The 26560-nt window shown below is 43.3% G+C and overlaps 2 protein-coding genes across 11 annotated transcripts in view; one reads left to right on the forward strand and one right to left on the reverse strand.

The window, feature by feature from the left end:
• The first annotated feature begins 563 nt into the window (after positions 1-563).
• On the forward strand, positions 564-7000 carry LOC117732258 (very long-chain acyl-CoA synthetase-like). Of its 3 annotated transcripts, XM_034535083.1 has the most exons (11): positions 792-1318; positions 2541-2750; positions 3410-3568; positions 3680-3804; positions 3893-4087; positions 4228-4318; positions 4599-4650; positions 4775-4797; positions 5073-5170; positions 5300-5430; positions 6045-7000. In XM_034535083.1, exons 1-11 carry the CDS (start codon positions 841-843, stop codon positions 6058-6060), a joined length of 1578 nt encoding a protein of 525 aa, XP_034390974.1. In that variant the 5' UTR covers positions 792-840; the 3' UTR covers positions 6061-7000. The 3 variants fall into 3 exon arrangements, with proteins under 3 accessions (XP_034390973.1, XP_034390972.1, XP_034390974.1); XM_034535082.1 differs by having other exon boundaries at positions 564-1318; positions 4599-4797; XM_034535081.1 differs by having other exon boundaries at positions 584-1318; positions 3410-3804; positions 4599-4797; positions 6045-6998.
• Positions 7001-10231: 3231 nt separating this feature from the next.
• Positions 10232-26560, reverse strand: part of tjp1b (tight junction protein 1b) — a 32326-nt gene continuing 15997 nt past the window's right edge. For 2 of the 8 annotated variants that reach the window (XM_034534930.1, XM_034534931.1), the window contains exons 4-28: positions 26397-26499; positions 25882-26197; positions 25446-25552; positions 24608-24776; positions 24349-24493; positions 22264-22397; positions 21302-21407; positions 20531-20681; positions 19775-19883; positions 19465-19684; positions 18809-18993; positions 18631-18726; positions 18436-18518; positions 18123-18333; positions 17938-18038; positions 17482-17832; positions 16943-17173; positions 15028-15882; positions 14304-14395; positions 13622-13837; positions 13384-13520; positions 12825-13296; positions 12424-12641; positions 11723-11866; positions 10232-10590 (exon numbers count right to left, since the gene is read on the reverse strand). In XM_034534930.1, coding sequence (XP_034390821.1) covers positions 10496-10590; positions 11723-11866; positions 12424-12641; positions 12825-13296; positions 13384-13520; positions 13622-13837; positions 14304-14395; positions 15028-15882; positions 16943-17173; positions 17482-17832; positions 17938-18038; positions 18123-18333; positions 18436-18518; positions 18631-18726; positions 18809-18993; positions 19465-19684; positions 19775-19883; positions 20531-20681; positions 21302-21407; positions 22264-22397; positions 24349-24493; positions 24608-24776; positions 25446-25552; positions 25882-26197; positions 26397-26499 — 5047 coding nt within the window. In that variant the 3' untranslated portion in view covers positions 10232-10495. The remainder of the gene's footprint in view (positions 10591-11722; positions 11867-12423; positions 12642-12824; positions 13297-13383; positions 13521-13621; positions 13838-14303; positions 14396-15027; positions 15883-16942; positions 17174-17481; positions 17833-17937; positions 18039-18122; positions 18334-18435; positions 18519-18630; positions 18727-18808; positions 18994-19464; positions 19685-19774; positions 19884-20530; positions 20682-21301; positions 21408-22263; positions 22398-24348; positions 24494-24607; positions 24777-25445; positions 25553-25881; positions 26198-26396; positions 26500-26560) is intronic. The other 6 variants (XM_034534937.1, XM_034534932.1, XM_034534934.1 and 3 more) reach the window with 6 other exon arrangements.

The following is a 26560-nucleotide window of genomic DNA, read 5'->3' on the forward strand; positions in this document are numbered from 1 at the left end:
TTTGTGGTGTAAATTTGTTTCTCTGTGTCCATAAACCTGCAGCTTGGTATTTAACACTTCCCTCTGTTTTATATAGCTTGATATTTTTGGAATTAGCAATATGAAGATATTATGCTGAGTTCTGGTAACTGACATCCTGTAATGCAGTTAATAAATACATAAACTGCATTAGCCAAAACGAAAGTTTAAAAAAAAGAACATTTAACTCTATGTCTGCCATGTGTGTGTGTAACCTACACACACACATGGCAGACATAGAGTGTGTGTGTGTAACCTGGGGTTACACACACACATCCTCATAACCTGGGTTTACACACACACATCCCCATAACCTGGGGTTACACGCACACATCCTCATAAACCAGCTCAGTTGAGTGAGGGCCCACCGCCGGCTCGCATTGTATTTATGATTCGGGTTGTCATTTGCAGAGTTGTGTGGTTTATGACAATTGTTATTTGCATAATTTATATCAGTGCAACGGTGCCGTAGAATCATCAGTAGTCTCCTTTCCGCTGCTGGCACTTTAAATCCTGTAACAAGTCAGTCCACGGGTTGAACCCGCAGTCCACGGGTTGAACCCGCAGTCCACGTTGTGGAATGCAGAGTTTCCTCTCGATGCCCGTCCGATGATTGAATCACTGTTGTAGATGTGGTTCGGGGTGGAACACGCGGCCTGGAGAGCAGACACAACAACATCTCGGAATGAAGGAGGGGCCAGCGGGCCTCCGCCGAGCACCGCCCCGAGCCGGTGAGGGTGAACTTTGTCACAAATCGTTGCTCCGCTGCATAACACTCGCCTCCTCGCGGACAGAAGCCCACTGCACCGCGCTCGCTGCAACATGTACATCTGGTTCACGGTTGTCGCCGGACTGGCCCTTCTGTCCATCTCACTCCTCGGGACCTTTTGCCCTCACTTAGGGGAGGACTGCGCCTACATCCTGGCCAGCCTGAAACTCGGCTTACGGCTCTTTAAATACAAGTCGAGCAAACCTTTCTACAGCGTCTTGGACTGCTTCTTGGACGCCGTGAAGAGGCATCCCACGAAGGTCTTCGTGCACTTTGAAGGACGCGAGTATAGTTATGGAGACATGGACAAACGGAGCAACAAGGTGGCGCGGGCGCTGCAGGCTGAAGCCCGGCTGAAGGAGGGGGACTCGGTCGCCTTGTTTCTGGCCAACGAGCCCAGTTTCGTGTGGACTTGGCTCGGCTTGGCCAAGCTGGGATGTCCGGCTGCTCTGCTCAACTTTAACATCCGATCCAAGTCTCTGCTGCACTGTTTCTCCTGCTGCGGGGCCAAAGTGCTCATCGCCTCTCAAGGTGAGACCCGGACAGGAACGTGTTAATGGAGGAGAGAGGAGAGAGTCTTCAGGCGCATCTTTACGCACGCAAACACTCAATGTTACCATTATGAGCAACTTTCAGTGCTGCATTCACTAAATATATATATATATATATATATATATATATATATATATATATATATATATATATATAATTCATTTTTTTCTTCTTCTTTTTTTCTTGATGTCCTTGTATTTCTATTTAATGCTCTATTTCGTTGGGATATATTGCACGTTTTAAACTCCATTAGGTATATTTGAGAGCAGCTATTACGCTTAAAATAAAAATATAAACATATGATGACTTTCTAAAATGCAACACAAAGATTACTCCAGTGGTTCCCAAACATTTTGACTTTTGACCCTTAACAAAGATGCATTGTTAAATTGGGGCCACTTGTCACGTTTCAGATATTCTGTAAATTATTAACACGTCATCTAAAGAGACACTTCTTCTTTGAACTCACATGGTTTATGTAAGAAGCTGCTCAATAAGATACAACAACAAATATATTAAATGGCAGAATATGAAGGTAACAACTCTGATGGGACTCATCAGCCTTCATATTGCAGCCACAGGTTAAAGGCTGTTTATGATTGTTTTAGTCAAAATGAACAAGATTCAAACTTAAAAACTGTATGATTGGAATTTTATTTATGTTTTCGTCACAGTATTGTTTGATAGAAAGACGACAACTGATTTTATTGAGTTACTGTCACTCAGTCCTAATGCCCACTGGATAAACCAACACGTGTTTCATAGCTCACACAACCATGACAAAATCATACTATTTGTTTTATCTCTCTTTAGTTTGAAAAACATAGCAGTGAGACTTTTTAAAGGAGTGAGACCAGAAAACGTCTTCCTGAGCCAAAGTGCCCCCCCCCCCCCCCCCCCCCCCCCCCCCCCCCCCCCCCCCCCCCCCCCCCCCCCCCCCCCCCCCCAGATGGTTTCAGTCAGTGTGCTGTACATTCGGTCCTGATGTTAATTTCGAGGCGCTCTGTAAACTTGTGTCTCCGCTCTGCCTTTTTTGGCGCTAGAGTTTCACCCCAGAGAAATGCACACATTTAGAGTTTCCTGCAGCATGTGCTCGTGTCCCAGTGGGATGTGAGGTAACATGAAGCCTACACGTGCTGCATTGCGCAACACGGCGCTCTCGACATAACTTAAGGAGCTGGAATGCCTCCCTTGTTTGCAGAGCTGCAGGGTGCCCTGGAGGAGGTGTTACCGACGCTGAGAGAGCAAGGCATCAGCGTGTACCTCATGTCCGAGACCTGCAGCATCGAGGGCATCAACACCCTGTCTGACAAGATCTCCCGGGCCTCAGACCTGCCGCTGTCCCGGGACCTCAGAGCCAACATCAACATCAGGAGCACCGCGTTGTACATCTACACGTCGGGCACCACAGGTACAACAGGAACACCTGATGAAACTAATGCAGTCGTCTAATGCAACAGTCAATCATGATGTTTTGTTGGAACTGTTTTAAGAGGCGTTAGTTCCACTTCTTGGTGATCATGGAGGCTGAGTTTGTGGTGCAGTTAAACTGTATTTCCTTCTACTGAGACGTGTGTTATATTTGACCCATGAGGGTAGACATGCGATTCTTCTCGGATGGTCGACGGTGAACTGTCTCAAACTATTCAATGGCAGCTGAAAGTCTGCTCAAGAGGCTCATTCATAGGTCTTTGGGGGGTTCATACATGTGAGCTAGTGAGATTTAAACTGTTGAAAGCTTTCACATTCCTCTGCGCAGAATATCTCTGCTTACGTGAGCAACAACGAGCTAACTTTGCCTGTGTGGCGTTTGGTGCAGAGCAGGAAGTGTCCAGTAAAACCAAAACAATGAGCTGAATGACTCCATTGACTATTGCACATATTGCACATGGTCATTTTATATATTGTTCGCATAAAGATGTTGATTAGAGCATTCCTGTTTAAAGTCTCTGACTTGACAGCAGAGAGTGAGACGTTTCCTTTCAAACTGCATACTCCTACTACTAACTGTACATGATGATGATGATGATGATGATGATGATGATGATTTATTATCTTCGACCGTGGAAGGTTTGCCGAAAGCAGCCGTTGTCACCCATGAGAGGGTTTGGGCCGCCTCCTTCATCCAGGCGGTGTGTGGAGTCACATCGGAGGACATCTTCTACATCAATCTACCCCTCTATCACAGCGCAGGCTTCCTCATCGGGATGATCGGAGGCATGGAGAGGGGTAACGTAGTCCTCCCAATCCGCCAAAGGATTCACGGACCTGGTCATGAGAAGATGCTGCGTACATTTTACAGGAAGATTAAAGCTGCGTTATATGATGTTTTTATCGCAGGCATAACCATTGTTCTGAGGAGAAAGTTCTCTGCCTCTCAGTTCTGGGACGACTGCAGGAAGTACAACGTGACGGTGATGCAGTACATTGGTGAAACGATGCGCTACCTCTGCAACACGCCCAGGGTCAGAGCAGTCTCCAGTTAAATGAATAAAGGAGTGTTCTGATGTGCATGTCTCTGTTGTGACCTTCAGTCAATCTCGCCTTTCGCAGAAAGACGGCGAGAAGAACCACAGAGTGAGGATCGCCATCGGCAACGGAGTCCGAACAGACATCTGGTCTGAGTTCCTCAATCGCTTCGGGGACATTAAAGTGAGAGAGCTGTACGCCGCCACCGAGGGAAACATCGGCTTCATCAATTACACGTCCAAAATCGGTGCAGTCGGGCGCGTCAATTTTGTCCACAGGGTGAGGAGAGGAAGTTGTTTCTGCTTTTATTCTCCACGCTAGCAGCTCGAGAACTGTGGGAGGAATTGTTAATACATTTGGTTATTCTTGGTTTCCGGAGGCTAATTAATTAACTTATTCTCTCACTTTCTTCCGCCTAGTTTTTCTTCCCGTACACTTTGATAAAGTTTGACACTGAGAAGGAGGAGCCTGTCAGGAACTCTGAGGGCCTGTGCATCGAGGCAGCCACAGGTGAGTCATCATTACAGGTGGAAACACACCTTTTGTTTTCTTATTTCTCTTTCTTTGAGCAGCAGCACATTAGTCGATGATCAATTCATTCTTTGTGAAGCAAAACTGCTTCCGGCTTCTCAAATGTGACGATGTGCTGCTTTCATCTGTTGGATTTCTTGTAAATTGAATACGATTTGGTTTTTGGATCAATGGTTGGACGAAACGTGCAACCGTAGAGCGTCGCCTCGGGTTCGAGTGGAAACCTATGATGGACGCGTTTCATGTGTCTTCTTGTCAGGCGAGACGGGACTTTTGGTTGGACGGGTCACTCGGCGGTCGCCCTTTGTCGGGTACGCCGGCAACCAGCAACAAACTGAGAAGAAGAGGCTTCGTGACGTGATGAAAAAAGGAGACCTGTACTTCAACACCGGAGATTTACTTTGGTTTGATGACATGAAATTTGTGTACTTTCAGGATCGAGTTGGTGACACTTTCAGGTGAGTAGTGACTCATTTGTGTTGTTTTAATTCTCTGAAAGGATACAAGGTCTTCCATTTGTTTATGTTTCAACGTGGATGTATTAGATGTAGGTGGCTTAGTGTGGTTTTCATACTATACAAGACTGGCACTTAAACCTCACGCTCTCATTTAGACATCATAAACGCAGTTCTTCTTCAGTTATTTGTCTGGTGCCAGTCGGGAAGTCGTTAGGGACGACGTGTTGCAAAAGTGTTTTCTTATTTTAGTGTCTGTTGCTTGTTGCCTGTTGCAGATGGAAAGGAGAAAATGTTGCCACATCCGAGGTTGCAGACATTCTCACAATGGCTAACTGCATTTTTGAAGCAAATGTCTACGGTGTTAAAGTTGAAGGTAAAACCACTGATGTCAGAAATGATAATGCTAAAATGTAGAACAAATTAATAAAAATAAGCTGTATTCTCTGCTTTTTTAAAATTATTTTCTATATGTGTTTAATATGTAATTTAATTGTCGGATTAGGCCACGAGGGTCGGATCGGCATGGCAGCTGTCACTCTGCAAGAAGGAGAAGATTTTGATTCTTTGCACACCTACAAACAGGTCGTCAACTACCTCCCAGCGTACGCTAGACCTCGATTCCTCAGGATCCAGGTACGACATACTAATCATTTGCTGGGCATATTTAATCTCATTTAATGCAGTTTAATGAAAGAGGTACTTTGATTAATTTTAACTTTAAATGAAGCTCATGTCTAATATGCATTATAAGCACATTCACAAGACATTATAATTGATTTAAAAGGTTATATAGAAGTAAATGTTTATAATCCTGTTTATGACAAGGTTGATAAAGCATCATAAGTGGTGGAGATTATTCCAAAGTGGAAACCGTTTCTAAAAGAAGAATCGTAGTCATGTGTTACACAGCACACAACTACTATTATTTTAGCCACTTATAAACCACATAGAGGACTGCTCTAACGTGTTGAACATCAATAGCATTACTTTAGCTTTAAGTAAAGGAACAGTGATGCATAAGGTCATTAGCAACTGTATCGGGTTACATTCATGACTGGTGAGCAGTATTTGCTGACTGCGAGTAAAGTGTAAGACAAAAAAGAAAAAATCACAAGGATTATTAAAGCCTAATAAAAGCATGAATGTGCTTATGATGCATTATAGACACGACCTTCATAAAAAAAGTGTTACCAAATACTTACTTAATTAAGTTTTAAAAGAATATTTATAAACTGTTTGTTTCGTAGCCCTGCCTGGAGATGACGGGGACATTCAAGATGAAGAAAGTGAAGTTGGTGGAGGAGGGATTCAATCCAGCTCACATCGAAGATCCTTTGTACTTTTTAGATCCTGAGAAAAAGATGTACGTTCCCCTGACTGAAGACATCTACAGAGCAATCGCTTGTCGGGATATAAAACTCTAACACAGAGAAACTTCAAAACAGACGGCCCCGTTGGTTTTCAAAGAAGTAACATCTCATTTTTAGACATTTTTTTAACAGTATACTAATCTCAGGGACAGACTGACTTTGAAACTTAATGTTTTAACCCTCCTGTCGTTTTTTTTTTTTTAATCCTTTGGGCTCAATTTGACTGCAGCAATTCAAATCCCTAGAAAATGATTTACTTTATGTGTGTGGGGTAGTTTGCGATAAAACACGACCCCAGAATCTCCTGCCGGTGTTTGAGAGGCGACCTCGAGGGTCTCGTTCTCATCAGAGGAGATCTCCTCTAAGTCACTTTCACTGTCAGAGAGCTGTGACTCAACATGGGCCACATCAGGGTTCTCCTTCTGCAGGGCTGAGCTTTGGCAGGCGAGGCCCCTAAATATTGAAACGTTGCATATTAATATCAGTTAAAACAATGTCTCGTGCGTGTTTACACAGCTGGGCAACACTGATTCATACAAAATGCATGAAGGACATTGAAAACGTATCATGTGCATTTTATGTGATGAGGACAGGTCATTAAAATGAAGCAAAAACGATGATGTCAAGCTGTGATTTAGAGACGTTAAACATTGAAATTAACCTCAGGTAGTAAGCAGAGTTGAAAGACTACTTTTTATATTAACTCAACTACCGTGCATCCCTACAGCTTTTGTAAATGTATTCCTTAATGCTGTCAGTATTATTATACAAGTATCTCTTACTGCCACCGTTGTACTTTTAATAATTAAACTGGTTGTCTTTTGTCCTGACTGAAAATCACTCGCTTTGTATATTGAACCTTTGTGACGTACTTATGTCACACATCTTGTGGGTTTATCAGTGGACCTTTGTATTGTTCTGTGCAGCCTTTCGTTGGTCAACGTGTGCGCTGACATCACAGCGTGTTAGACGCTCAGGGAGGGTCTCGCTCTCTGCCCCTCAGCTCTGTGTTAACAATCTGTGGACAGAGCAGCGCTCTGGTGAGCTGATTGACCAACACGACCTTTGACATGAATTGATTCACACACTTTGTCTTGTGACAAACGTCGAAAAAAATAAGAAAGCTATTTCTGATGTCTGGAGTTGAACTTTAGTGCCCCTCAACACTGACTCAAATGTGTTTTCTTTCTTATTCTTATTTCACTTCAGCATTTTACTTTTCATAACTGTGTTGTGAGCCAAATGGTCTGATACACTTCTGTGGTGTGGACGTCCAGCTCATTTCATGAAAATTGACTTTCCACCAAATTACACTTTATTTTATCTGGTTAAACTTAACAAAAATAAAATACAATTCATTAGATTTGGATTTTTTTTTAGATAGCTGACATTTTTTGTTGAAACACTAAATTAGACAAATTATTAAAAGCAGAGTAGCTTTAAACATTCAGTTGCAAGTGTATCAGATCCACCTCGTAAATGCAGTCCTGCAATAGATCCTACCTTCATGAAGGTTGTTGTCAACAATCTTTTAGAGTTGTTGATTCAATTGAGTCATTAAAACAAAAAAAGTATAGTATAGTTTCCCATTAAAAAAAAAAAGTGGAACATCTATGTATGTATACCATTAAAATCTCATAAAAAAGTCATATACAGGATGTCATAAATCATTAACTGGCTCATGGAATGTGACAAGGAGGGAGACCATGCAAGGTTATAAATCCAAATGATTTATTAAACTAAGGATTACGCAAAACAAGCAGGGCAGTGTGAAGATCACTAAAGTGATGAAGCAGTGCATGGACGTGTGCTGTGGCGGCGTTGAAGGTGCAAACCCAAAAGAAGGAACTGCAGAGTGGATGTCATCTGGAGGAAGAGAGAGAGACAACGAGCATGTGGACCAGCTTTTACAGCCTGGAAGGCCCAGGTGAGCGTCATCAAGCTAACGAGCCAAGTACCTGCTGAGCTCGGCCAGGACCGCCTTCAAGACAGTGGGAGGGTCGTAAAGCGTAAAGAATAAGTAGAGCATGGCTTTGAAATATCATAAAAACCTTTAGTGTACTAAACCAGTAAAATACCAATAAAAAGTCATAGTATGTGATAAAAAAAAAGTGGAAGTTTGACCCAAATTTCAAGCAATTCCCTCAGTGTTCCTGAAATATGAGCTCAAGAGAACCGTCTGACACGTGAGGTCATTGATCACTTTGATCTCTGACCTCCAATATTTAATGTTTTAACCTCGAGTCCTAGTAGACGTTTGTGCCAAATCTGAGGAAATTCCCTCAAGGCACTCCTCGATATATTGCGTTCAAGAATATGACATAAAAATTAACCCGTTTCTGACTCAAAACAGACGGTGAACTGGTTACCATAACAACGTAAGACGAAGTGGCCAGAAAACCAATAGGGTGCATGCCAATAATCTTTAAAAGAACAGTTAGCTCGGAGTTTGGTAAAAATTCACCTGACAACTGAGTTTACATATGGAATGAATTGGGAAGCAGCTGTGCATGACACTTAAATACAACTTAAAGAAGTGTTGCATATGATGACAGTCGCCATCTTCACAAACGCTCAGAGGAATCCTGAGAGCGTTTGGCAGAAAGACGGCCGGGTGTCGACGTGTAAAACATCTGGAAGTTTTGATCGACAACAAAAACTAATACAAACAGCGGTTTCTTTAAAAATGAATTTATTTATTAATACAGTGGTATACTTAGAAATGTGACGCAAATGAGAAAAAAAACAAAGTTGAACCAAAGAAACAAAAATAAATAAAAATGTCAGTCACACGGGGAAATAAACTAGTGTTGTGTTGAAGCAGTGTTATCATATCAAAAGAATATAGTACTGATGTGCCATAATAAATTGTCTATTAGTACAAAAATACATTTCAGGGCACACAATACAGCATCCAGTATCACAAATAAAGGAAGGGACCACTCTTCACAGCAGACCCCCTCAAGTACATCTTTTAAAATCATTTAAACCAAGCACTTCTCTATTTTGTAAATAAGAATAAAAAGTTTTCTGACTGTTAAAAATGCCTTAAGTAGTGTGTGTATATGTTGGTAGAAAAGTCAGACTTATTACTGCTTATGTCAGTTCCAAGGCTCAGGGGTATAACCAGAATACAAACATAACCAATGTAACTGCCTTCTCTTTTTAAACAAATGTTTTCTCTTTTATACAAAATAACAAAGATGTACAAAAGTTCATTTACAGAGAACCAAGGCCATATACTAGCAATATGTACAGCAACAATTTATCATCTTCTAGCTTTTTGTATTTCCTCAAACTTCATATGCATAGCAGTAAAAGAAAGCATACCTTTTCAACAGCCTCAATTATTCTCGTGTGCTAAATCCAAGTTCACTGTTTATGAGAAAATGCAGAGACAACTTTTTCTTCCGTAGTGATCGCTATAACTGAAGGAACCGATGTTTTAAAGTTTCACTGAAAAGTTAATATGCAGATAAGGCATCACTGCTTGCAGTGTACGATGGGATTTTCATGTGTTGAACTTAGTAGTAGCAGGCTTCTGGACCTGAGTCATAGCACATGCATAGATCTCTAGACAGCAGGAGTTTGTAAAATCAAGTCAGTATATTTATCTACGGTAAAACATTGCTACAAAACATCAGTTTTAAACAGAGAGAGCCCCGTCAGAACAAATGGGCATCTGATACTAATACTTAACCTTCTTCTTTTTTCTTTTCATCTTAATGATGCCTCTACGTCTTCCTTCATGAGTCGGGCTCGGCATTTCTCAAGTCTTTAGAGATCCTTCATGAGTGAAACGCATGACCACGGAACTCACAAACAAAAGTTTTGCATATACCAACTTTGCTGTTTGTGAGTTTTTATTTTTTTACAGTACGCGAAAAATCCCATTGCAATATTAAATGAGTTTCCAAAATTCTCTTTTTTTTTCTGCACCGCTGTGACCTTTTTACAAAATTAGCTTAAAAAAAAAGAAGTAAAAACGAGAATATTCAGTCTGTGGCACTGGTCATGCATTCCAACTTCAGTTCCTTTGTTTGAATAACTTGTTTTAATCTTTATTTTTTGCAAGCCTTGAAAGCACCGGAGAAAAAAAAGGAACAGAAAAGTACAGCGTTGGGGATGCTGGACTCCTCCGACTCTCCTTGTGTGTGTCGATTTTTTTCTTTTTTCTTTTACATTTTTAGGGCACAGTTAACAACGTGAGAGCATCAGGTTCATACTTCATCGAGCATCGTGCACCCTGCCACGGTGGAGGGAGCCCGGCAGGAGCAACTGAGGTCCCCTGTTTATCACATTCAGTAACAGGCCAGCTGTTGCCCTCTTCAGAAGTGGTCAATGAGCACAGACACACAGTTTGCACCCACCAGGTAGTTTGGGTCTCCAGGGAGAGATTTGTTCTGCCAGGTTTTGGGATCACCTGCAGGAAAGAGAGATATGATGTCAGCTGCTGGAGCCCCGCCCTTCCTCTTTAAAATACAGACTATGGGATGCACCGGTCCAACGTTTTCCCTCTCGAATGTGATGCTTGTGTAAGGCATCAGGTTTGAGTTTTAACATTGCTTTCTTAACTTTGGAAGACAGAAATACATAGATATCTATTGTTACTTATTATTTAAATAATACATGCACCAGCAACTTGCTGAACAATCTTCAAAATGAACAGGAATTACAATTCAAGTTTAACTTTTGAAATGCAGTGACATCAAAAAACAAAATGGAATTAACATTCCTGTATATAATGCATCACACACATAGAATGATATAGATCTGCTCCATCGTCATGGATACCCGATGCAGCTGTTTGAGTCAGTATCTGTTAGCATATTGATATCGGTGCATCCCGAACAAAAACACAACAGATGCCCAAAACAAAAAAGGGAATATTGTGACGCATCATAAATGAAACCAGTGTCAGGGAGAACACGACTGATGATGATGATTTAATGCATACATTAAAGCAGGAAATTAATTCCTGTTGCCCACCATGAGTTTGTGTGATTAGTTGAGGTTTAATTGATGATTCAAATTTAATTAACGTTAACTCTATTACTTCATGCATTAATTTCTATGCCACCATATTAACTATAATCCAGTGACATAATTGCTTCTGAAAACACATCAGTGCTGGTTCTCATAGAAATATAAAGCCGTTTTAGGAGGTTAGATTCTCCATATTGTTGAATGACGCAACGGTCTTGTTTATGTTTATTAGGCTGGTGGTTCGAGGCTAATTTTGCTACTAATTGCTTATGGTAACGTTGCATTATGGGTAATGTAGGCACCAGGTTTTAGGGAAGAATAATGTGTGGAATCGAAAAAAAGATGTTAGCATGTGCTTTGTTGTTATAACTCTCTGGAAGATTTGCATGATCAAGGCTCCTCAGTTCATATTAAGCGAACCAATCAAATCTTCAAACAGCACAGGCAAGAAGAAGAAATGAGAGGAATATGGAAAACAGAGGACAAGATTTAAGTCAGACACCAAAAAACATTCCTCACTAAACACAAAAGCCAGCCCAAAGACCCCAAAAGGACAGAGGACAGCGTACCCGACGAGGAGTCGGAGGATTTTAGAGCAAAAGACCAACCATCGGGGGTCATAGACGCACAGTGAGGTAAGCGCAGCTCCACCGGCTTCAGAAACTTGAGTCCATGCGGGCCACACATCACCAGCGGACTTAGCAGCGTTTCTCCTGCACGGACACACAACAAGATTTAAATTCCACAATTTAAACCTGCAGGAATTAATCAGCACACCGGATTAGTTATTACCCAATCAAGAGGCAAAATGGATTCAGGCCTTTATGGTGAATGATAATTAACTGTTCACTGACTTGCCAGATTAATTAAATCACCACACTCACTCAGTGCTTAATGTTGATCAAAATAAATCCTCTAAATATAACTGCTGGGATGAGTTTTATCTCCTTAGGACTTTTATGTTTACACTTCTTCTCATGAGATGTGGAGTTTTTTTGCTTTTGTTTCATTGTAGTTTGTGTACCTGTAGTCAGTTAAAAATGTATACAATCTAAGATAATGCAGGAATGAAATCTACAATTATCCAATAAAGGTAGTGCTAAAACTATCCTGAAGTAGCACTTCATTAAAAGAAATACATACATTAAAAAACTAAAAAGTCCCAAACTCCCTTGTTTACTGTGGCTATTGTATAACTTCAAGTGTTTTTTCTTTCTCTGAGCATAAAGCAGGTTGCTTGACATTATTCAGACATAAAGAAAGGACTGACCTTTCTCCTTGTCGAGGGGGGGCAGGATGCTGTTGTCCCGGCACACCTTGAAGTAAATCTCCTGCTCCACGTTCTCGGGGATGGCGCCCTGGGGGATGATGATGCTGACGCCCGTCTCAATGGAGCTCAGGACCCCTCCGTTACAGTTGAAGATGCCCCGGGCGGTGGCCACCACCGTGTGTCCTTCATCCTCGTCGTCATCATCCAGCGTGCTGGGGCTGAGGGACGCAGCACAAACGTTAGCATCATCAGTCAAAACAGTGAAGGTAGAGAAAGTTGCAGAGGACACAAGAACAAACCCCTGTGAACAAACCAGTCTCCGTTTGTCTTTCAGCAGCTCGGTAATTACCCTCAGAGAACCTCCTCCTGCTGTTCAACGTGAACATTCCTGAGCTTCTCACCTTACAGGGATGGCCTTGGGAATGGCGTTGATGTTATTGTGCTGGTATTTGGGCCTGTTGTCCATAGTGCGCGTGAAGGTGTCCAGACCACTGTCATGGTCCAGGGGCTGTGGTGACAGCGTCGGCTTCCCACTGCTGTTGTTCACCACACTGGGCTTACTGAGGAGGTCCGTTTTCACCTGTGTGTCATTGGGCAGCAGGTTGTGGTTGAACTTGGGGCTCTCAAACTTGCGCTCAAAGGGCCGGGCAGAGCTGGTGTACGGCTTAGGGACGTAGCGGTTGTAGCTCATTGGAGCGGGAGCACCCAGCGTCTTTGGGGGTGCTGTTTCAATGCCATTGACCGGGGACTTGTCGGGGAGCCCCCTCGGGGGCAGGTAGCCACCAGGAGGGGGTTCATCTCTGCTGGCCGGCCTGAGCGCTGGCAGCTCGGGTTTAGGATTGGTTGAACTCAATAGCTCGGGTATGGAGTTCGCTGGAAATGGTTGAAGGAAGATACAATCACTGAAACGCAGTCTGTGTCAAACTATTACATCTCTGCACTTTAGAAGAGAGAGCTTACCGTCATTGGGGCTGAGCTTGAGCAGTGTGTTGGGTGGGATGGCGGACGCTGGGGGCCCATACTGTGATGATGGGCTGATTTGTAGCAAGGGTTCATATCTTTTCTCCACTGGACTCACCTTCTCTACAGACTCGACTCTGCAGCACACAAACAATACAGTTAGCAAAACAATTGGGATTCTGCAGCTGGTGGAGTTTTGTACATCAGCCGACAGTGCTGACATGAGGTGGAGCTCTACCTGTTGTATGGGTAGGACATCTGAGCTGGTTTGGGTAGGTCGTGGAAGCGGTTGATGCCAGGACTAGGTTGGCCCATGGCCTTGCTGTCGAAGCTACGGCGATCAAAGTAGGACAACTGCTTCCTGTAGTACTCCTCATCCTCATCTGGGTCATAATGGTTTGACCGCATTACATCATCCAGGGCTTTAGTATGAGGCTTCTGTGGCTCAGGGGCCCTGCAGAGGAAGCAAAAAGGATCGGTCGAAAGCCCGCTGGACGACGTTTTGATGGAAAACATGTCATTTCAGCCTTGATGTCAGATTTGAGGACGAGTCAATGACATGAAATTAACCAGCATGTTTGAAAACAATCTGGACCTCCCGGACCGGGTGACGAGTTCAGGAGAGCAATGAGACTGGTCCTGACCTTCTCACAGCAGGAGCGATGACATTCCTAATGAACCCTGTAAAACGGGCAGAACTGATAGTCTTGGGAGGAAGACACTAAGACTTTTGACGCCCCTTGCACACCACTGCAGGGTCTGACTTGCTACACGGTGACTTGAGTCAACAACTATATATATATATATATATATATATATATATATATATATATATATATATATATATATATATATATATATATCAGAGTTGTCCTTCATCCACCTACTTTGCACCCCGGGGTTCTGTGAGGACTACATACCTGTAGCTGGATTTCTCCTGCTCCAGGTTGCTGAGGGAATTGGCTTTGAGGACTGGGCCAGGTGCAATCACAGGTTTAGGAACATCTGCAGGCTGAAAAGCAAAAGGGAAGGTGTCTCTTTAGTGCTTCTTGCATCTGATCCAGATTTTTGTTAAAATTAACGGATTGCACACACATGGATATCTGTGCCTGACAGCTCAGAAGCCGGAGGATTACAAAACAGACTGTAATTTTCACAAAAACAAGCTTGCAGTTTGAAGCCTGTCTATTCTGCAGTTTTCTGACTGCAGATTGGGAAAAGATAATTTGGCCTCTGTGGAGCATTTTTGGTTATCTTGTGCTTTCAAATACTTGCATATCAAGTACTAACTGTTAAACCTCCTTAATAGCTAACAATAGATCCCACCTGAAGTTTAGTCTGACGTAACCCACCTTGTACCAGGCAATACTGTTGTTTAAATGATCAATTAAAGTATCAATACATTATAGTTATCTACCTCTTTGAGTATGTGACCTGGCTGCAATTTTCCATTTTGATAGTTCTCTAACTCCAGAATCTTTCTTTGGTATTGTTTATAACTGTGATGAGGTTCTTTTAGAGATGAAATGTAGGGTTACACGGCATTCACATTGTGTCTACCACGTAACTAGTCACACCCGTAGAATACACAGCGTATGTTTGACCCATTGAGGTGACAGCTGTACAGCTCTGTGAGGAACTCACCCTGAGAGCTGATTCTCCTCCTTCTTTAGCCCTGTCCATAGAAACAGAGCGTTTATTCTCAAACATCTTCACTCTGTTGAGCACCGACTGTGGTTTCATGGCCGGGTCCTCGTCCAGGTCTTCCCGTGGCGGAGGAGGGAGGGGTTTGGAGTCCGGAGTGATCGCTGGCTCACCGGGAGAGGGCAGGGTCTCTGGCTTAGGAGGGGGAATTGTGGGTTCAGAGCTCATCATAGGGTCATGCATCCCTTGCTTAAAGCCACGGTTTGCAGGCCCAGGAATGTAGGTGGGCCTCAGACCAGAGTCACTGTAATACTGCTTCGGGGGCTCTGGCGATCGAGGTGAATTAATAGGGAAGCCGTGAGGTTCTGCCTCATAAGGGGAGCGGGCATCATAGCCAGCTGGGGGCGGGGGTGGGGGCTCATCGTAACGAATGGGCCCAGGTTTACTGTGCCGTCGTCGGCCATCATAGCCCACGGGAGGGGCCTCATCATAACGTGGCTGAGTGGGGCTGTAGTCCCTCCCTGGTCCGTCGTCGTAGGGCGACCGGGGGTTGTAGCCCATGGGTTGCTGGTGGCCCGGCTGGTACCCTGCGGGCTGGGAGGACGAGGTCTGCTGGTCATAGGGGGGCCACTGTTCGTTGTAATGAGGCACACGGTTGTCGTAGTGCAGGTGAGAGTCAGTGTTGTGAGGCTTTGGTTCTGTGTAGCCACCACCATCGTATCCGTAAGGCGGGTGGTCGTATTCGCGGTATGGCTGTTTGTCCTGGAACGGCTGGTGACAGTAGCTCAAAGACTGCTTCAGGCCATGGTGGATACGCACAGGGTCCTCCATATTGTACAGATCTTTCTTGTACATCTGTGAAGAAAAAACAATAAATGAATTCATCCATTACATTGTCATCATTTTGAGCTTTTAACAAATCACCATGTTGGAGGACAGAAAGCAGTCGGGGAAAAATGCTTTCCAAACACCAGATTGAGAATAATTTCAAGATTACATTCAAAACTGGAACATAAACTAAAAACCGGGAGGAATTTAACATGTGTAAAATTAACCAAATCATTTAGAAAATAAATCCCTCTACTGTTTGCTTAAACAAAAATCAAGTCAAAGTGCAATTAGACAAGCAAACCTTTGTCCATTAGTCAAAAACAGTTCTGAATGCCTGTTTGACAAGATGCCTCTCAAGAATGATTACAATCCATATGGACACAACTGAGTTTTACACATTTTATAAATAGTAAACTAACAAGCAATTTGCACATTTCTGAAAGGCCTCATTTCAAACAAATGATGTGTAGCCTGTAGACAGCAAATCTAGTTACAGTTCTTTGAAGAAGATTGATTTGTTGTCATCTACTCCGGACAAAACTACTAAACGGAAGACACAATGCAGTGTGCTGATGTCAGTTTGTTTGTAGATGTGGGATATAGAGGATGGAAATCATGACCAAGAGTACTGTCTGCAGGTTAGCTTTCATCATGCGACCAACATTCAGTTTGCATCTAATGCTACTGGTACTACAACAGACGACACATCTACCATTATGATGCCATTCTAAGTGCTAAGATCGTTCATGTGCAGAAGAGAGTTAAAGCTGAAAGGAACCCAAAAAACATTAGGAGCCATGCAAAGGAAGTAAGAGGCAACAGTTAGGGCTGGTTGTGGATGTCTTCACCCTGGTCAAAGACTTGGATGTACCAGTCCTTCTGGTCTCCCAGCCCACTGTGATGCATGTGGACGAGGCTGTCGCACATTTTCTCTGGAAGCCAGAGGCACACAGTGGGCTCAGTGAGTCACACAGTGGGGGCATGTCATGCAGAGAGCAAGTGGAAAGCATGTGCGAAAACAGGCAGTTAAAACAGCAGGCTGTGGCCCAGGCCCGGTCCGAGTGGCTGGTGAAACAGCGGGTACCTTTGGTTCTGGACCAGGCGGTCCAGATGGGTGGGGTTCATGTGGTGATGGTGGGGGCTGAATAAGCTCAGGGGCAGGGCTGAGGCTGCTAAGTGAGTCAGCCTGAGGAGCTGCGGCTGCAGCAGGCGGCTTCTCTAGGTGCATACTCTCAAGCTGTACAGGCTGCTCAACAGCAGGGGGCGCTACCACCGGCGGAGGCAACGAGGGCATGGGCAGAGCAGCCTCACCTTGCTGTGAAGTATTGTTAAGAGACATTTATAACACAGCCTGCCAAGGGCACACATGGTACAGCTCACCCCAACACCATGATCTTCTTCCTGACACTGAATCAGTTTTACGCCAGCCAGAGAATGTGGTTGGAATAGATAACATACCAGTAGCTTCTAAAACATGTTTATTACTTAGCAAAGGGCATTCCATCTCAACAAAGGTCAGGAGACAACACTGAACACAAGGGAGCTTTTCCTCAGCTCGGCAGTACTTTTAGCCATCACCAGTATCTGACGGGTGCAGCCTGCAAAGCTAGATATAAATGTTACCTGTTGTGGAGCGGCCATCTTGAACCCAGCAGGGTCTATGCGACTAGCTGGGTCAGGCTGCACAGGGTGCTGGTATCCAGGGTAACCAGGGGTGTCCTGAATTACAGGTGGGTCTTCTCGCACAGGCTCGGAAGAGCGGGTGATGGCGGGCTCCGTGGGCAGACCCACTTCGTCGTTCAACGTCTCGTCCAATTCCTGGTCTGTGTACGCTCCACCCTCCGTGTCCGTGTCCTCATAGTCTGAAGTGTGGCGGCTGTCTGTGCTATACATGGAGTATTCACTTCCTGGCGCAGACAGGTAGGACAGACGGTCGTCGTGGATGTCCAAGTCATCCTCTGTAGTGCCATCCGCCTGAGCAGAGAAATTATAATTCATGTGTTCATGTGTCGTTCAGTGAGACGAACAGGAATCAAAAAATATTGTTGAGGCAAAAGAAACCACACAGCAGTCTCTCACCTTGCCCTCTGACACCCACACCAACTGGTTCTGCTGTTGCTGGGTTGTTTCTTTCAGAGCTCCGTACCAGCCATCATTCATATTGTTCATGTTGATGGTGGCTTAAAGAGAGTATTGTTGGGGTCACTATCACTTCAAGAAGACTAAAACATGTAAAAGAGACAATAGACACTATGCACACTCACTGGTGAACAGGTGGTGATTATTCTTCCTCAGTTTGATGGCTCTCTCATAGAGCTTCCTGGCGCTCTTCCTGGACTCTGGACACAGCCTGGTCCTCATGTTCTTCACACCCTGCTTAGTATCAGGATTTAGGAAGACCACAATCGGGTACCACTGAGCGTAGTTCAGCCGGTCAACAGCGTTCGGGGTGATGTCCAGGACAGCATGTTTGTCCTTCATGAGATAAGGGCAGTAAAGAGGAGGGATTCAAAAGATGTGAAGAAATAATCTAAGAACCTAAAACGCTGTTTATGAGATACAAGGAGGCATACTCACTCTGTCAATGATCTGCTTGATGGTGTGAAGACGAATGATTCCTGAACTACGCTGGTCTGTTCCTGCATCTCTCGGTTCACTCTCTGGAAAACGGGTGAAAGTGGTTTATGCAGAAAGAAATCTGAACCACGAACATGTTTACTGTCCGTTGATGTCATCTACAATATATGTGCAGTATAATGTATACAAACATACTTGCAAGCTCAAAAAGATCTGTCTCTTCTCTGGCAAGTTTTTCTCGAGCAACATCAGCGATCGGCCCAAATATCACCACAGGTCTCAGGAAACCAGCTGCACAGAAATATATTTTTTTTTATAAAGACTTGTAGAGGAATATATGCTATAGGCTAGCAGACATCATCAGAGTCCTCACCCTCTCTCAGTACAACTCTTTCATAAGCCGGGAACTTTGTCTGGACTGGCTGGGAAGAGAGATCCTCTCTGCTCTTCCTCAGGTTCCTCTTTGAACTCCGAAGACCACGAAACCTCCAGAAGTCCGCCCTGTCGCCCCCCGCTGTTTTGGGGAGAGTGTATTGCACGCTGGACAGCTGCTCTGCTCTGTTAACAAATGGCAGAAAGACAGAGACAGTTCTTAATGGAACACAAGCTAATGGATGTGTCATACATTTGGCACAGCTAACCTAAACACTGCCAATGCCAAAGGACACAAATTTAATATTAATAGAGGAACTGACTAACTGTTGTGGCAAACATGTATCAGGCAATGTCACTCTTTGAGATAACCGACATATGATTCAAGCCAAAGCAGACACATCAACCTTTTTAACCCGCATCTAATTTGGCTAATGTTATTAATAAAATAATTATCATTCCTATTATTCTTAATGGTCTGTTTTTATGTAACCTCAATAATTTTAGCTTTGACTGTATTTTATTTTCAAATGTTAGTCTATTTGCCCTTGTTTAAATATATATATATTTTGTAAAGCACTTCGAACCACATCTCTTGTATGAGAAGTGCTCTATAAATATAAGTTTATTGTAACTATTATATGTCTCTCAGGTCACCTGTTTTTGTTGGGGATGATGCCCCTCTCCACCTCTTGGTGATTCTTGCCGATGCGAATAGCCAGCCAGGAGCCCAGCTTCCCGTTGTAGAGGGTGTCCACCACACGGAACACCTCTCCCTTGTTAAAGCTTAACCCATACGGAGATTCCTTCTCATACTCAAAGTGTGTCCGGATGTAGAAGGAGTCCCCAACATCAGACTCCACAATCCGCCGATACACTGAGCAGGAGAGAGCGAGTCAGAAACATTGGGCTATTGTGACCAATAGAAAATAACCTCTCATCTCATCTCCTTACTCACTTCACTTACCATCTTTCTTCTTCTGGGCCAGAATGGTGACCTCTTCACCCTTAGGAAGGTCAAGGAGGAACAGCACCGCCTCCTCTCGGATTATGTTTGCAAAATCGACATTATTTACCTGGAATTTGGAAACAGAGATTACTGCTTTATGCTGACCACAAAGTGACGGCACTGTTGTCTAGTACTTTAAAGTTTGAGTTAAGAAGTAAGCTTCATTGTTCAAAGTGTGTGTGAGAGGAGGCGCACATCTCTATTTAGATAAAAGCTTTACATAGCTCTTGCAGTATTGCCTGAGCGGCTGGAGATTTTACTGCACTAAAAGAACTCAAGCCATTCCTCTTTATACCAAAAGAAAAGAGGAGGAAGAGGTACAAACAGGGAGATATATGGCTTTGAGGAAAAGGGACAAACACAGCTAGAGGAAACAGTTTTTTGTGTGTGCTCCCTCGGGGCCATTGCTAAGAGACCGGCATGGAGGTAAAAGAATTTTGGAGCAGCCAGTGTGTCAAACCATGAATATAAAAAGGAAAAGGCTTGAGGACGCATAGCCCATACAACATAGCTGTTTACAAACACCATCAGGTACTTATTGTTAAAACGAGGAGAAGAAGAAAAAACAATCCTTTGTGACAGAAAATAACTAATCTCTAAGTTATAACTCTTTTCAAACTCATTTTTTTCAACAACTTTCAAGATGAAAAAGAACCACTTGATTTCTAGCTGTCATATGACACACTTGCTGTGTTAAAAAATAACGTATCTCACCCTGAGAATTTGGTCGCCCTCCTCCAGGCCCTCCTTAGAAGCTGGGCTATCCTCGAGCACTCCGGCTACAAAGATGCCCACGTCATTCCCCCCGGCCAGCCGCAGCCCCACACTCTCCCCCTTCCTGAACTTCACCAGCTTCATGCTTGGCCTGAGGAAGGGAACGACTATTGTTAGGATGACTTTCTCGGACATGACACCATTTGATGGAATTTCCGTCTTTCCAGAGCAAACTTAAATTTATGAATAGTTGAGTGACTCCTGGATGCGAGCCAGGTTTTCTTTTTTGCCGAGACTCTTTACCGAGCTTATAAAAGCAAAGACGTAAAAATGTTCTGTAGAAAGAGAAAGGCACAGTGATAGAGAACATTTGAATACATTTAAATCATTTCGCTAAAGAGAAAAATAGCCACAGTAAACTGTCTGACGCACAAAACACTGACAGTTGTGCAGCCAGTATTAAAAAATGCATTTTAAACTTGGCAACAAACCAGTGTGTTTCCGAAAGACATATTTCTAAATAGCATGAATTCTACGCGATGTTGCATCCGAAATGCTTTGTGTAGATAACATTTTGAAAATTGTCAATGGCTACAAGATGTGCTGTTATGTAAACTGCAGTTAAAATTCCTCTTTTGCCTTGACCTTTTATTGAAGTGAACTGACACTTATGGATGGAATGAGGTGCTCACAAAAGGTAACTTTTTATTTTGTAGATTTTAATAAGACTTTAATAGTTGATGGTGTGACATTGTTCACGGTTAATATTACCGTAGGATGCTTTCGTCATGGGCAGCACTTGGCACGGGGGCATCAGAGGGACTGACTGGCAGGTCTACATCTGGCTGTCCAGGCTGAGCATACACCGGCTTGGGCTCTGAACCAAAACACAACCTCAGGTTATTAATGCAGACATACAATAAACATGTACAACTGCGCTGAACAGATTTTAAAACAAAGAAATACTCCCTCAAACACATTCACAACATAACAATACCACAGGTACACGTGTCAAACGAAGTACAATCACACTAATTAAAAACACAACTGATCAAAACCACACACTGGCAAAGTGTCTCTACACACACACACACACACACACACACACACACACACACACACACACACACACACACACACACACACACACACACACACACACACACACACACACACACACACACACACACACACACACACACACACACACACACACACACACACACACACACACACACACACACACACACACACACACACACACACACACACACACACACACACACACACACACACACACACACACACACACACACACACACACACACACACACACCTGAGCAGGGAGGTCAAACAGAAAGGCAGCAGAGTGCTGCAGGATGGGGAGGAACGTCAGACTCAATCAACTCATACGGTTTATTTTCATTTGGCTGCAGGCAAACTGGCAGGCGTCTGGATTAAACTTTCTTTTCTTTAGTTATTCTTGTAAAAAAAAAAGGGCAAAAATGACTAGTTTAAAAAAGAAAAAGATTTAATTTGATTATCATTCATTCATCAATGACTGCTTATGATGGACGGGGAAACCCACACTCACATGTCGTATTTGCTTACAGGTACAAAATACAAATTATGGGTGCACTTACATTGCATGTGTTAAGTTTTGATTTACAAATCACTTGTCTGACGTGTAAACACAATATTCAGGTTTAATGGCCGCTTGTTTTATTACTGACCTGGGAGTGGTGGGAGCAGTTTCTCCTCTCGAGCAACAGCCGACTCCTTCGGTTTGGGCAGAGGAACCTCCTCTGGTAGCTTCACTGGAGTTGAAGCCGGCTTTGAGGACCGTTCGTCATCACGACTTCTGTGACTGCAGACAAAAATATATATTCTTTGCACAATTTGTTTTTAACAAAGGAATGCGTGAGATTATATAAATAGTGTATTCTGGAGAGGTAGAGCTTGGAGGTTAGCTTTAAGGCTACATCTTGAATACACGCAACAATACCAAGGCCGTGCACCACTCAACACGAAACCTAGACTGTGCTGAGTGTCTCCGGACTGCGGTGGGCTGAGAAAGGAAAAACGGGTGGAAAGAACGGCTCAAGAGCCTGAGGCTGCATCGTAGTCTTGAAGGACACTACTTTGTCTTTCCACTTTTTTTGTGCTCTATTTTTAGAGCAGCTTATCTAAAGGTGTCAGAGTGGATTCTGTCCTCCAGGTGAATTTCACAGTGTGACACTGGCTGTGGACCAGCAAAGGTTTGACTCCCATGCCAGTTTTAAAACAGTGAGGCCACCTGAACTGATGATACACAGTGACCCTGGTCAATTATGAGTCAGTAAATGATGAGATAATAAACACTCTGTGTTTCGTTAAATACTGCCATTCTCGATGCGTTTCAAATAAAAGTAGGCTTCACGGTTCTGTGCCCAAACTCCTGGTGACATGGCTGCTAGCTGGCACAACTTTACTGGCACAATACAGATTTATTCACAGGCTGAGTGACCAAGTAGCGTGCAGGACCCCGTTTGAACTGGCTGAGGAACAAACCTCTTTTTTTAAATCCATCCATGAAGAGGCCCTCCTTTAAACCTGCCAATTTTCTGAACTGAGAGAACGGGTCACAGGTCCATCCCAGTTCAGATTAACAGTAACATCCTGTCCCAGCATCTCCTTCCTGTTAATTTACATACTTAAATGACTTGTACTAGATGTGTTATAAATATCAGTCATCCACAGATCTCAGAAAAGCTCAGCAGCAAAAGGGGAGACAGTTGACACCGATAGTGGGTGACGGCATTGTGTTCCTCCATCGTTGGAGCTACATTGTCTTTGTGCCAAACTTGCGGTTTGCTCACAAAAACATTCAAGAGACACAAGGATCTTGTGATTCGATCGGCTCAAGTCAAAATAAGACGCCTCACTGAATAATTGATATAAAGTCAGCAATGTTCCTCTAGGCAATAATTGGCTGTTAGTCATCTTTGCAATAGAGAAATAATGAATTTGTTCAATGAAATTCAGTGCTTTGTGAGAATAAAGGGTTGTCTAATAATCTACATTAAATCTATTCAGGACTACTATTAGTAACTATTACAACTGCATAAAAGGTGACAAACTTACGGTATTCTCCAGCTGTCGAGTTGTATTAAGGGAATAAAAAAGGCAGAACAATTGCATTGAGTGAGTGTTGGTGAGACTGTACGTATAGGCAGGAACAGACACACAGTAAAATAGGTTGGGCACTGAACTTTTACACAAAGTAGAGCAGAGTTTTGAACCTAATTGAGCGAGATTGTCTCTTTTGCAGCTTAACAGTTGACTTTTATTATCCTCGGGTCAATAAGCAGCGTGAAAGGGGAACAACTCTGGCGCTCTTTTGAGTTGAAATGAAAAATTAATGAGGTACTTTCAAACAAGGTTACAGTCAGAGACGTGCTGAATGCGTTGATGGCTCAAACCAAACAAGTCAGATTTTTCTATTCATTGACTAAATGATTGATTGTTTTTCATATTATAAATATGAAAAACAATTCCCTTTCAATCACAAATCTGGCCCTTTCAGTGGCTGTAATCAATAATAATAATAGTTGTGTTGATATTTGTAACATTTAGTGGTAAGAAGTGACTGTTGTGTTTCATTAAGTAGTCAAACATTGTGGCCTCTAAGTCATTCATTTTCTTTCTTTTTCTTAATTATTGTTGGTCCTGGACAGTTTTATATCAACCGGAGAGAGGAAGTAGCAGAAATAAAGTAGCAAAACTGAATCTTTATGAAAATGAAATACGTAATGAAGTTGTGGATGGAAGGCCTGTACCTGCCATTGCTGATCTGTGGGGGCGAGTGTCTGGAGTGGTCTGAGGGTTCAGATCTTCTGTCTGGAGAGCGGGAGCGGCTGCTACGATGTCTGTCATGCGATCGATTGGAATGGTCGGATGCCAGAGAATGGATATCTGAAATGTCTGATCAAACAAAAGCCACTTATCAACGACGGCAGTCTGAAAAACACACGGACAAGTCGGGCATTTCAGCTGCGCCCCATTTCAGCTGAATCCAACACTTAACAGCCCTCTCACCGTCTCTGTCAGAGGCGTTGGCTGAAGCGATGCTGTCATCGAGGTCAGGGATGTTCAGCAGGGTCGCTCTGTCGTCCCTCTGCACAACCATTTTTAGCTTGCCCTTTGACCTTTCTATCAGCTTCTTGGCGTCTATCAAGGAGAGGTTTTCTGTCACTGTGCCATTGATCTATAGAAAATCAGAGAGAAGCTATTAGCCATGACAAACAGAAGTTAAATATATTTAAAAAAAGAAGGGAAAAAAAGAACAACAATTTATTGCAATAAAGTTGTCATATAAAAAGCTACATTTAGGCTACACATGCATAGTTCAAAGGGCACAAGATCAAATGCAAATTAAGTGCATCACTGATTATGTTTGTCCGGGTCAAATCAATTAGTAAGCTTCAGATTGGGCTGTGCAGTACGAACTAGCACATCATTTTGACCATTCATTCCTTTAATCATCTGATGAACCTTTCATTCCTTAAATGGTAGTATTCAAAGAGAGTAAAATTACATGTGTGAGAAGGCTGAATGCGAGAAGCGATTGAATCAGAACAGCTTCAGTTCAAAAAGAACATAGATCTATTTTATACTTTCTTTCAAATGTGAAAGAATTGAGTAACATCAGGCAGATGAAGCTGCAACTGCAAGTACTGTTATGCAACATTAGATAGATAGAAAATTAATTAGAGTGAGTAAATTCCAGCACAATATTAATTATTCTCTCCATCAGCACAAAAAGGGGAAAAATAAATGATAATATAATGTAATTTCCAATTGTCTCGTTCATGTTTAATATTTCATGATATACATAGCACATTTCCAGCATGCTTCTTGACGTCCTATGCCTCACCTTCAGAACAACATCTCCTTCCTGGATGTTGCCGTCTCTGGCTGCCAGGCTCTCGGGGGAAATGTCCTTGACAAAGATGTGGCTGGCCAGGCGCAGGCCATATTCTGCTTACAGAGTGAACGACAGCAACAAAGACCATGTTAGCACAGAGTTCACGTGGCCACACCGCACCGACCACACTCGGCTGTCAAGCTGCTGCTCCCGCTGGGATTAACAGTACTGATTAAAGAAGATTAATTGCTCTTTTACTTAGATTTACTTGAGTAAACTAGGATTTTGCTGCGGCTGGCGAGTTTTGTTTACTCTGGCAGTTGACCAATGCTGATTTAGAGGTCTTATTCTCTCCTTAAAGCCTAGTTGGATAAATAAAATGGCAGGTGATTTCCTGGATTCCCTCAGAAAAATGTCTTTGTGCCCTCGACTTTGTGAGCCTCACCTTCATTTTTGCGAGATTTGACAAGTGTGACCTTTGCGGGCCGTGGGGGCAGGTTGTGTGAGTGGCGGTCTGAGCGCGGGGAGAGGCTCCTCTCTCGCGAGCCGCTGCGTTCACGTTCCCGGTCCCGTCGCCCGCTGCTCCGGCCGCTGCGCCTGCTCATGGCCCCGCCCACACCGCTGTAAGTGGCGCTGCGTCCGCTCCGCGTCTCGTATATCTCTTCATCATAGCTGTCCTCCTCCTCGTCATGCTCCGACATCGTTTCCCTCTCCCCTAGGCGGCCCATGGGGACATGCACCTTTCTCTTCCGTCTAATTGTCTGGGAAAAGGAAATGCAATATGAGATCAGAAAGATGAATCAATTACTCCATCAATCATTTTTTCTACTAGTCAATTGTGAAATATATAAGAAATGTCTAAATGACATACAATTTGATAAAGATATGTCAACATTGTCGTTTCTGAAAGAAGTTTTACCCAAAGCTTTTGAAAGGAAATCATAAGGACTGTTGACTCACAATTTTGGCAATTTTCCCACTTTTACGAAGCTGCTGGACTGCGTATGCGTGCTCCACATTGTCCATGGAGACAGCATTGACCATAACGACTCTGTCATTCTCCCTAGAGAAGGGACACAGAGATATGAGACATGCTGGAGTCTCTCTGTAGCAGGAAGGGTAAT

Source organism: Cyclopterus lumpus, chromosome 6, assembly GCF_009769545.1.
Source record: "Cyclopterus lumpus isolate fCycLum1 chromosome 6, fCycLum1.pri, whole genome shotgun sequence".
Classification (NCBI taxonomy): Eukaryota; Metazoa; Chordata; class Actinopteri; order Perciformes; family Cyclopteridae; genus Cyclopterus; species Cyclopterus lumpus.